This window comes from Lingula anatina, chromosome 1 (genome assembly GCF_051362555.1).
Source record: "Lingula anatina isolate TDL-2025a chromosome 1, LinAna3.0, whole genome shotgun sequence".
Taxonomy (NCBI): domain Eukaryota; kingdom Metazoa; phylum Brachiopoda; class Lingulata; order Lingulida; family Lingulidae; genus Lingula; species Lingula anatina.
The window spans coordinates 47059145-47071363 of NC_141767.1; the positions used below are offsets into that span (position 1 = coordinate 47059145).

Here is a 12219-nt window from a genome sequence, read left to right on the forward strand (position 1 = left end):
GATGTGTTATCATCGCCAGTTTTATTAAATAAGATTATTGCAAAAAAAAAACAGTATTTAAATCAGATAAAAAAAGTGTTGAAAGGTAATTCACATTTAACCGTCAATGTCATTCCAAAAATGTCATATCAAATTGCTTCTGCCGCTGTATTTGGGGCGGTTGATGAGTCTGTATCATGTACGACAAACATCAGTCCTTCATAAAACGTCACCAGTAGCAAATGCAAAGTATCCTAAGACAATTTCAATTTAATTTAAACATATTCTATTCTACGTATTCTACTTCTATGATTCACATTGAAAGCATATCAATATCATCTGCGTCATGGACTTAAAATGAAATCCCCATCCTTAATTTAGTACTTTAGTATATTAATAATGTAAAAGAAATCACTGACCGTGCGGCCGGTTGCCACAAGATTTTTGATTTTGTCTGTGACGTTCTTCAGTTTCTCCTCCAGTACCTGGGACAGGACAGTCTGGGTGGCTCTCGTAAGGCTTTTACAAGTGTCAAATATTAAACTAAACAACTTATTTAACACAATTGTCCTACTTCAAGTTTTCAATCAATAACACTTGAATTATTTTTAAAATATTAGACTGAAATACAACGCTCTCCTGAAAATCACCTCTGCTTTGAAGTTAAAATAGTTAACTTTTACTGTAGATACAATAAGTTCAAATTCGTTATTAACAACTATAATTTTCAGTTGTTAAATTTTTGTAAGGAATACCGCTGCCAATTGTGTTTGTGCAACGTTACCCGCCCCTGTTGATGACATCCAGCTGCAAACTTTATTCTAAAAACTGTATCTGTCTTAAATCTCTGGTACTTACGGGTTGGTTTCGCGGACATGGCGTGGAGAATTGACTTCGTTCACGAGAGATGCAATCTCATTGTCCAGATTCACTAATGGCATGAATCCAAAACCAATAAAATTCTATGTAACTAATATTTATACTAACACATCAGTGTTTTATGCCCAAAGAATTGTTTGTTAAAATGAAGAAAAGATAAGTTCAAACTGTATTCAGATAAAGCTGAACAAATCCAATCGAAATACTTGCAAATAATGTAAAAGTATTCCACTTACGGCGGACAAAATCAGCCTGTGCTCCAATGAAGATGCCGACAAATACGAAGGCCAAAAATTTCATGTCTGAAATATTTTAAATTTCTTATGAACGCAAACCTTTAAAACGTTTCCACAAAATAAATCGATTTGTAAATTCCAATTCTAAATCTTGAAAGCTTAAAGTTTACTTGTACAAATTCCCATAACTGATGTACTCTCTCTGTCAGCATTCTGTTCGTTTGAAATACGTTTTCTTGACTTGCATATACAACTATATGTGGCAGGGTATTTTAAAACTTATATTTCAACTCACCTCCTAGTTGCTGGGGTGCTTATGTGGACGAACGGTATTAAACGTCGGTTTTTTATAGCCTTGGTATATGGGAGTGTGCAATCTGCGCCTTATCTTACGTGACAAGGTCTGAGACGATCCTAGAAAACGGTCCCAGCACATGGCACTCGTTAGACGTATTTAAAGAGCATGACTGATTGGTGAGATTAGTTGTTGTCATGACTAATGTTTAAATGTTCTCGGTGTTCATCAATTAGGTGTCATATGCGTTCTTTGGAGAGCTAACTTTTATCAACCATTAAGAGACACATGGCCATTGCCCATTTGCGCAACATCTACCGACTACTTGGATATTTGTAAGGGCCTAGGAAAGTGCTCGCACAAGACAGAGGTGAAGGTTTAGCCCCAATGATATAGCCATATCTACATGAACAAGTTCTGACTAAGAAAAATTAGATTGCCTTTGCTCACGATGCGCCCTTACAAGTTTAAAGTGAGACCATTGTTCATAACTTTGGTTAAAAGTTAGTAACAATTAATGAAAATGTTATCTCCTTATTACCGAAATTCTGGTCGCTACTCGTGAATTCATCTATTCTGTAAGTGTGATGGAAAGCTAACTCAAGCTTGTACCAAATATGAATTTTAGGAATAATAACTATTTGTAATCAACAAAAGATTTATTCCCTGATTTTTTCATTAATTTTTGTACGAATAATAACCCCGGTCATGTAGCATTTGCAAAACGTTTTCGGGAAGGCGATAGGATGAAATATCTTTTGAAATTTGGACTTTTCATTATATGGTTATAAAACATGTTTGTGCGGAATCAAACCAATGTCAGCTATCACCAAAGCAATCCACAGCATGGGGGTAGGACTTATCTTTATAACTTGGCTAGACATTGTTATCAAATACATGTAGGTATCCCACCAACACCACCACCACCACCACCACCGCCACACAAGCAACACCGTGACACATTAAAAATTTTTGTGATAGTCATTCATAGCTTCATTGTGTATTTGTATACGACTACAGCTGCATTATTTGGAAATTTGGCTCGCCCTTAGTAATACAAAAAAGGAAAACAAGAGACAGACTAGTGGTATGCAATATCCACCAAATCCCTCTAATACCTCAGTGTGAGATTACACTAAAATTGATAATTTGTGTGAAGACTTATAATTTTGCATCATTTTGAGTTTTTAACCAATGAAAAAGGGTAGATCCCTGTCTGACAAATGTTGTTAAGATACTTCATGGTATATTACCACTTCATGGGATAAATGCTCTGATTTTACTGTCAAATCGACTTCATAGGATAAAATGCGACTTCATCTCCACATAAGATATTGCCTGTGACTATTCATGGGATAATGGTGAAAAAGTACCTGTTGTTGGTCCAACGTTATGAGAGAGAACTTTTTTGAAATATTATGTTTTTGTACTGTAAATATTATCCAAAATAGGTAAACTGTACGTTTTAATTTACTTGAATGACTGAATAGGGTTTCTTTAGTGGTATTGGATGCATGTTTTGAGCAATTTTAAAATACACAGGCATATGTAGGTGAGGATCCAGTATTTCTAAAAATCAGTACATTATGGGAGATTATGGTCAGCGTTGAAGAAAAGGGGGTGCAGACCCCTTGGGCCCTCCCTTCCCAAATCCGCTTGATACATAAAACTACTGGATCAGGTAAACCAGGCTATGAAAACATAATTTACGCGTAGGTTACTGGATTATAAGATGGATAAATAAACAAATAGGAATCAATTATTAGAAATAAATAAATAAAGAAGAAGCAGAGAAGGTACATGTATATTATTGTGCACTACAATCGTCTTGATCAAGTCGCGTCCCACTCTGAAAAGACTAATTTTTCCATGAGGAAAGACGAGCAGGTGTAATGCTTTACGTCTGTCCCTTGGTATCTGAGAGACTCTGTTCTGGTCTTACACCTGTGAATGTCCATCATGGTTTGATCAAACGTGTTCCTGAAATGTGCTCTTGGCTTGATTTGACCCGAAAGTTTTATCTGCGGCACAGTCTGCATTTGGAAACCTGTTAATAAGGCGTTCGGAGGGGGGGGGGGGGGGGTAGGCCTACTTGTTGTTTAGCAGCCTATTTAACATAGTTGATCTGCGAGATCAACAGGCTTGTAGATTGATATTTATTCAGAATAAATTGATGATTTGAAAAAGTTAAGTTGCTAAGTAACCTTGTGTCTCAAGTATATTGCTTATGATTGTTTATTTCTTTTGTGCTTACACCTTACCCGAGCACTTGTAATTGATACCCTGTTACTTGCTTTTAATGTGAAAGATAAGAGCGTAAATAACTACAGCACACTACAGCCTGGGGAGTCATTCCTTAAGATAGTTGTAAAGCCGCATTTTGCAACCAAAGAAATACGTGAAAACGCAATCTGCAACTGTAACGCATTTAGCAACCAATTTCTTTTAAGTAACTGGAACTATTTAAATTAATTTAGAGATAGAATCGGGATGGGAACGGGGTTGCCTTGACACCATGGGCTGAATCTGGTGCCTACCCCCGGGGTGGATGATTTATATTTTATACATATCACAATTTCTGTCAACTCCCCCAAGCACACAACAATCAGTTTTTTAATGGATTCCTTGACCTACATTCAAGCACTCAGCTGTCCAGTGCTGTGTGCTGCCCTTTTCTTTTTCATATTACTTAAGGACCCATTCACAATCATAATGACAGTTGTAGAGCCGCATTTTGCAACTGAACGCATTTTGCAACTGCAACGCATTTTGCACCCAAAGAAAATCGTGAAAACGAGTTTTGCAACTAAAATGCATTTTGCAACCAGGATTTTTTTGTAAGTCCCAGCATCGGTTTGAAGTACGGGGCGTGGTTTTGGATCACAGGGTAGTTGATTGTAATTTTTACATCGTAATTTTTGCTATCTACCAGTAGATCTTTAGTAGTGTGACTTTGCAGTCCTTTTGGGGGGGTATATTTTTTATATCTTTAATTGTTACTGTTATCCTCTATCCATTAAAGTGAGGAACATGAGACGTTGGGGATATTTAAACTTGCCAATAGGGATGTGCACGTGTCCTTCGGATTTTTGGTGACTATGGGTGTTGCCGTCCCTAGGGGTGGTTGATTATTATCTTTGAATTGTATTTCTGCCATATACCAATAGGTCTTTAAGTTGAGGAAACTAAAATGTCGGGGTGAGCATAGGCGCACACACACACACACACACACACACATATATATTTTTGACCTGGGGTGTGGCTGTCCCTTGGGATGGTTGACTAGTATATTACCGTAATTTATTTTATCTCCTCCTAGACCATTCGAATTAGGAACATATGAGTCTTTGGTGCATGAGTGGGCTACATGGGAATTTTAGTGTGACTTGGGGTGTGGCCGTCCTTTGGGGCTGGGGTGATTAGTGGTTTGTCAGACAATGAAGCTGATTCCATAGATTGCACTTAAGTCAGATTCCTTGCAGAGTTGGACCGACCCAGCTAGTACGATGTGTGAATCTGAAGGCGGTCTTCCAGTTAGGAAGGAAGGGGAAATGCAGAGAAAGCAGCAGAAAGTACTAATAACAGACCTACAGTCGTATTCTTGAATATAGGTCAAGTTAATTAAAACCCATTCAAGACCCCATACTTTCAGGAATCCAAGGGTTCAAGTCCCGTTGTTCTTTAACATAAAATACACATGTTAATTACTGCTCTTGGGTAATAAACATTTTTGTTTTTTGTTAAGACGCTACAGCAGTTGAACGCTAGGATTCCTGAGTGTGTGGAGTCATGAATTAGTTTGGATTCCCTGACCTATATTCATGCATATGGCTGGAAGTCCATTTAGTTCTGTATGTACTTCTGCTGTTCTCTACATTTCTCAAGGACCCATGCATATTCATTAAAAATGACTGGTTCATCAATCTCCAACTTTTCATGTTACTTAAAATTTAAGGGTATAGATGGCAGATATAACGATGTGAAAAATAGAATCAACCACCCCCGGGATAGCCACACCTGAAATATCATACTAACATTCCCGTAAACCTATATACAGTATATATATGCATATGCTCAATGGTAAGCTTATCAGCCCGGAAGGTTTCATGTTCCTAACTGTAATGGCGTAAGGGTAGAAGCTCGAATAACAATGTAAAATTAAAAACAACCTCCCCACGGACTGCCACACCCAATGCCACAAAAACCCAGAAGGACCCATACACATCCCCAAAGACAGATTTTTCAATTCCCAAAGCCTTACGTTCCCAAGTTTATTGGTCTAAGGGTAGATATCATTCAAATCATTCCGATTTCAGACTTTCCGACCTTAAACGTTTTCATTAAGTATATAGGCCAGGGGGTCTATAGTTTTAAACGACCGATATATTTTCGAAAGATTATGTTGCATATCAATAGAAAAGCTTATTTTGACAGCTTGTTATTGCAAGTCATAACATTTTTGTCATAGTTACAAAAGAAATACTTCTAAAACACGAATAATGGAATAGACGGTTTGTTAAAGATATAATATACACCTAATGTGGAGCAAAATTAAAACCTCTCTGCCTAGTAGAGTTCTCTACCTACAATGGAAAGATATACATTCTTGCTACTGTGTACTAGCCACATCTATAAACCTGCGCCGTCAATCAAATCACACATGGTCAGCTTTATGTCCATGTGTTTATTTATAGACTTCGTTTGCCTTATACATGTACTGCCTTAGACCCGCCATGATTCAACGTCCAAATATTGCCAGTTTTTAATCGTCTTGAAATCTGTAAAATCTCAAAACAAAATGGGTAAAAAAAAAAAAAAAAAAAAAGCTTTATGCTTTCCGTCACAGGACCGGAGCTCTTGAAATAAAGTACATTATTTATATACGTTTATCTCACGGGTATCTTCAAGAACATCTGAAAATAACAGCTTCATTAAACTCCAACGAGATAAAATACGCACTATCATGTGAGTGAATAATGTTAATCCCCCCCCACACACACACACACGCCCCATTGCAAATACACGCGTCACTCTCGAAATCATGGTCTAGAATGAAACAACATATCGACCTTTACGCCTAATTTCCACATCCAACCAGAACTGAAACATGTTTGGATACAATGTCCCATGAAGTGGTAATATACTATGAAGTCTCCTAAGGGTCCTTATTTTTTAACCAATGAAGTAGCCTTCTATCATGAAGTAGTAATTCTTATTCTATGAAGTGGTAATTCTATCGCATCAGAAGGTAATAGACTCATCGAAGAATCTTGAATTGAAAAAAGAACCCTTCGTTTTGGATGTATAAATTTTGCTCGTTTTAATTTCCCCAAATGCCTGTTTGCATTTTAATACTTCTAAAAGGCCAGTGCTATTTTTCAACAGCATTTTACCTTGAAGAAATCTTTGGATGCAGCTTGGTCTCTGGAAATTTGATCACTCTTTTCAACTTTTCTGTCGTCTTTTAAAATATTTTTACACATTTGTGCTTATGTCTTATTGTAAAGCGATATTTTACAAGGCAATTGACCGATCTGCATTTTGACAAATTCCATATTTTTTCCTACCAACAAACTCCCCACCTCTTATCAGTATTATTGTGTAATAATATAAAGATTTAAGTTAAGACTAACTATTTTATCTAAAATACTTTTTCAATTCTTCAATGTTTTCATGTAGTAATTTTAAAGGCCATCAAGTTTCCCAAATATAAGTGTTGTTTTGAATTGGTTACCAAACATGTTTTCACAGGGGTAAAATTAATTTTGTTATGCATTGTATTTCAAAGAACTTAGGGATTTTCTAAGTTTGAACTCACAAAATAGCAGCCTGGAAGTTCTTACATTGCCTTTTATAACAGCTCAATGTCGCATGGGAAAATGCTTTTCAGAAATAATGAATAAAAAGTACCCCTGTTTAACAATATACCACCGAGAAACATCAAATTCAGTTTTTTATTTCCCACCAAACTGTTTGGATATTACAATAAACGTCGAGATTTGCCATTATGTTAAACAAAAATTAGTTGGATCCTTTAAAACGTAAGAATTGAACTTGTTTAGTATCCAGGTAAAGCAGCCTTAGCCTGAGCAATGGCATCCAGAAGCTGTTGCCACAAATCCCCCAGATCGGACTTGTAAGGAGCCACAACCTGTTTAAGTTCCTCGAGCTTGTCAAGACCGGCCTGTTGAGCATTTTGTAGGGCCTAGAACATAATATAAACGTTATTGTAAATATATTAATATTGCAATTCGAACAATGTTTTATATCAGTATATAACCAAATTACAGAAATTTACTCACTGTTGTGGTCATCAGTTTGATGTTTTCAAGATGTCCTCTGGTCTGGTTCAGAGCCTCACCAGCCTTCTCCGTCACGTATGCTACAAGGTCAGCATATTTCACCTTGAGGTTGTCCAATACATCTTGTAAGGTGTCTTTTACTTTCGCCCACCAATCTCGAAGTCCTCTCTTGCCTTTGAAAAATGATAGCAGATGAAATATGCATATAATCATATAATGTGAAGTAGATAACTTATTGCATTACCACAATGATATTCACATTGGAGTAAGTTAACCGTCAAATATTCTGCTTTATGAGAAACATACACCGAAATCAGAAAAAAAAAGATCTTTAAAGATGCATTTGAACGACTTGGCATGTCAAATCTTTGCTCTGAAGAAATACTACAGGTTATCGCTTGTGTCATATAGATAAGCTATTGGAAAAATTAGCAAAAAGACTCTGGAGTCCTTTGAAGAAATTGTCGGCAAGATCCTTGAAAGCAGCGGTGAACTTGTCCTTCAGGCCACTAAGAGACTTGAGGCCGTCCTTGGCCTGGGCAGTGAGGGCACTCAGAATCTGCTTGACGTCGGTGTATGTTTGGGCTCCCTGCTGCTTCAACAACTCGGTGTAGTTGGCAACCTTCTCCAGCATCTCACTGGTGACCTAAATTTTAAATAAGAAAAAAATCAATTAAATTCAGTGATCACCATTTCATCATTAGCAAATTATCATTTCTTTATTAACCAATAATTATTGTTCCGAGTCCATACAGTAGTAATAAAAATTAAGTTTCCGTTGTACGACGTTTTAAAAACGTCAGAAACGTTTTAATCCCTATCCTATGAATAGAAGGGGGCGGACAAACAATGGAGAGCCGTCTAATCCCTTCAAAATTCGAACGCCAAAACACAATAGTTTAGACGTAATAACACACAATACCTTAGGCGAGTGAACCCCATGACGCCTGTTTCTGTGGTCCAGCGCGAGCGCGACAATCCGCTGTGACCAGGTGTAATTAACAGCAGGATACATCAGCCAGAAGGTGCCTATTGTTTGTTGCGGCGATAGGATTATAGCTTTAAGATGCTAGAACCCATGCTAACGAGTGCCACTCCCGTGGCCACCTATCCTTTTGTTCACTAGCTTGGCACGCGCAGCAGATCATGTTTTAATTAAGTGTTGCAAGAAAACTGCTAGTTTAATTTAGTATCAGTTATTTAATTCAATATGAAGTGTTCTGTGGTCAAAAAATGAACTTGATAGACATGCATCAGCATCGTACATCAGCACGATCAACAAATCACCCCTTCTCAAAAAGTTTAAAGATGCTCCGTACACAAATTTCCATCATCGCTACCTGTGTAAAAATAGAGTACTGTTTAGAAATAACAAAGAAAGAAACATTATTAAAACAATTTATTCAAATTACAAGCTGACGTGTTGCCTCAATTACTACATTAAGTTACATTTTATATAAAATAATGGAGCGAATCCGTAAAAGGATAATAATAGAAAGTCTTAATAATAAATAAATAAATAAATAAATAAATAAACAGGCCCGCAGCCAGGGGGAGTTCGGGAGGTTCGAAAGACCCCCCTTTTGCTGAAAAAAGGTCCACTCTGAAAAAAATTTGACATAATTACATGGGGATTTTCCGGTAAAAGGTCCACTTTGTCAGAAAAGGACCCCCCCCTTTGAAACTGCTGGCTACGGGCTTGATAAATAAATAAATTATTTAAAGAATAAAGTAAATAATAAGATGACATTAAGAATCAAATAAAAAAGATAGATAGAAATTAGATGGTATAAATCATTAAATAAAAGATAAATTATTTTAAATAATTTCATAAATAAATTTTGATTTAATAATTAAATGAATAAATCGCTGTGAAGTCTACCCATTATCAGGGCCACAGATAGATTTTCACTAGTTGCCAGTATAGACAGATATGCATCTGTTTATTTGATGGGACTTTTTTGCACGCGCGTTAGGGGAACGAGCATATAAACTGATTTCTTTTAAGATTAAAGTGAGTGTCCTATCATTTGAAAGCCAACAAAATATTTCATTCCACATTAGAGAAATTAGCCTCATATTTACATATGTAAATTTATAACCGGGTGTATGTAACTCTTCGCTGTTCAGTAACAGTTATAAAGGAAAGTTAGATTTTGCTTGTATAAAACACACTTTTTATTCTGATAAAAAACGACTGCGCACGAAGCATAATGATATTAGGCTTTCGATGATGATTGTGCATGAAACATCAAGTCATTTTTCCTTTTCATAATAGTGCTGGGCACCCAGGTGTTGAATCTTTTACTCGACGTGCATCTCCTAATATTGTATACGCATGATTTCAGGTTGTTCTCGAGCGATGACGATTGCGTTCAAAATGGGTTGTTTGCAGCATAAGTGATGTGAATAAACCTAGCTTACTAATTAACTATTACCAAAGTAAAGCAGGGCTTTAGGTTTATCAGCCTAAGATTTATTCAATATGGGCAGTTAACTTGGACCAGTCTTGTTTCATTAACTTTGCGAATGAAAGTCTCCGTCGTTAACGTAAATTTCCAATATGATTTTACATCACTTATCTGATTTAACAATCTTATTGTTTAGGTTTTGTTTAAGGTTGCATGAGAACAGATAATGATCGCGTTTAACAACAGATTGAGGGCTATAGTAAGTCCTTCCTCTTTGAGCGATGTCTAAGACTGTTAATTCAACGTACATAAACATGTAGTGTGACCACACTGTCAGCCATCCCCCTTGTTGCACGTTACAAGCGATTTGTCTCATAACTATGACAAGGCGTTCTTTTTTCTCGTTGTTGTTTTAAAAACGGACCACTTTGATAAGGCTAATTGCTTAGCTCATTGCGCGTCATATGTACTTAGCTCTTTGCGCGTCATATGTAAACGCTAAGATATGAATGTTATACGGGGTAGTTGATTGTTTTGCCCGGGCGCCGCACTTATGCTTTCTTACTAGAGCGATCTAGAACAAGTCGCTAGTTTGCCCTGTTTGTAACTGTAGCAAATATGTTCGACATGCCGTTTCTGCACGACAGCCGGAGACACAGTAATTGTATAAGACATGGTTTAAGCTTGTTCGAGAGATAATAACAGTCGCGTTTAACAAAAGATAGTAAGACCCCCTCCTCTTTAACTGATGTCTTACACTGTTAATATTGACCGCACTTTCATATATTATGTAATACACTGACAGACTTTCCCCTGTTGCACGTTGGCGTTGGATTGTACTTGTGCCTCTGTCAATGCACCTCATTTAGTTTAAATATTTTTACCGCATAAACCTTTGTGGTTTAGAGTTATAAGTTTAGTAGTAGGAATAGGATGGTTGGACAAAAAGCTTCTAGTCAACTGGCTTAGACCTAGGGTGTGATGCTGCTATCATCCGAGGAAACACCTACACTGAATCCTCTTCCTGAAATCCCCCTAGCTGAAACAAAAAATGCCCCTTGAACCGGTCCAGTTTTACAGCGTCGAATCATTTTTGATATCATTTTGCGTCTTTAAACGAAAGCTTTTAAGTGACAAAAACAGAACCGTGTGGTGATTGTTTATTAAAGCGTAGGTTTTTTTTCATTATGATCTATTTTGTAAACAATACATGCCTAAATTTTACTTGGATTGATCATCGTCACTGTTTGGCTACTCGCCTATAATGCGTGCTGAACGACAGACAACTTATAAATATTATCTGTGTTACTGTGTATTTGACCAAGTTAAAATAGAACGGTGTCGGTGATTTAATCCATCGAACATATTTATATTTCTTCTTTTAAAACCAGTGTTAGGTTAACATCAAGTCAAATTAAGTAAAGCTAAGTAAAGCCTGTTTCTAGTTCATCCACGCTATAAATACATGAAGGATAACAAGTCTCTGTAGCCAATTAACTTTCACAATGCCCTGTGCTTTAGAGTCCCATGTTATACAAGCAAATGAGTATGGCCTGAGAGAAATATAAATATGAGGCCGTGTATGAAGATGTTTCAAATAATAAGAATCAAGAATTTAAACATGTTAGGTACATGCGCATCATTTAATAAGTCATTTCACAAAAATGGCATCTAATTTTTCAGATAAACCTCCACTTTTATCGATCTCAGCGCCTTGTCTGATGTTTACATGTAGGCGGTATACTCCAATATTAATTGCGAACAATATCAACAGCGACTCGAGATCGTTGCCTGTCTTTCACACTTTTACACAAACCCATGAAGGGTTAATAAAAGGATTCGCGTTGCGACATCTATCTCTTTCTTTCGAACAAGCAAATTAAGGGCTGACCCGAAGTAAGCTGGCATAACTAATTTCTCTTTGACTGTACAAGGGTATATTGTAATTCCTCCACTTGGTCGCCTCCATTGTCTTGTAACAGTGACAAAGAATGTGTTTTCACACGCTAGTTTACATAACTCCTTTGCCTTGTGTCTTTATCAAGGTTATAATCAGTTTGAATAGGTTGTCTTGAGACCATTGTTCAGAACTTTGGTTAAATATTAGCAACAATTAA

At 36.8% G+C, this 12219-nt stretch overlaps 3 protein-coding genes across 4 annotated transcripts in view; 1 reads left to right on the plus strand and 2 right to left on the minus strand.

The window, feature by feature from the left end:
• LOC106171370 (uncharacterized) overlaps positions 1-12219 on the plus strand; it is a 237833-nt gene that overhangs the window by 32388 nt on the left and 193226 nt on the right. The window lies entirely within an intron of this gene.
• The window catches only part of LOC106166861 (uncharacterized), a 52683-nt gene that overhangs the window by 9647 nt on the left and 30817 nt on the right, over positions 1-12219 (minus strand). The window contains exons 1-4 of one of the 2 annotated variants that reach the window (XM_087009852.1): positions 1390-1426; positions 1095-1160; positions 838-910; positions 399-498 (exon numbers count right to left, since the gene is read on the minus strand). The exons of the other annotated variant lie outside the window; for it this stretch is intronic. Coding sequence (XP_086865978.1) covers positions 399-498; positions 838-910; positions 1095-1158 — 237 coding nt within the window. The 5' untranslated portion in view covers positions 1159-1160; positions 1390-1426. Of the gene's footprint in view, positions 1-398; positions 499-837; positions 911-1094; positions 1161-1389; positions 1427-12219 lie in introns of those variants that run through there. 2 annotated transcript variants of the gene reach the window in all.
• On the minus strand, positions 7444-9022 carry LOC147764405 (uncharacterized). Its single transcript, XM_087000671.1, has 4 exons — positions 9011-9022; positions 8133-8337; positions 7692-7864; positions 7444-7594 (listed from the first exon to the last, which is right to left on the minus strand). The coding sequence occupies exons 1-4, from the start codon at positions 9020-9022 to the stop codon at positions 7448-7450; spliced, it is 537 nt and encodes a 178-aa protein (XP_086856797.1). The 3' UTR covers positions 7444-7447.

Coding starts and splice junctions, on each gene's coding strand:
- LOC147764405 (XM_087000671.1), bottom strand. Junction 7,865..8,132: donor TTTCTTCAAAGGACTCCAGA/GTCTTTTTGCTA, acceptor CATTTTTCAAAG/GCAAGAGAGGACTTCGAGAT. Junction 7,595..7,691: donor TCAAACTGATGACCACAACA/GTGAGTAAATTT, acceptor ATTATGTTCTAG/GCCCTACAAAATGCTCAACA.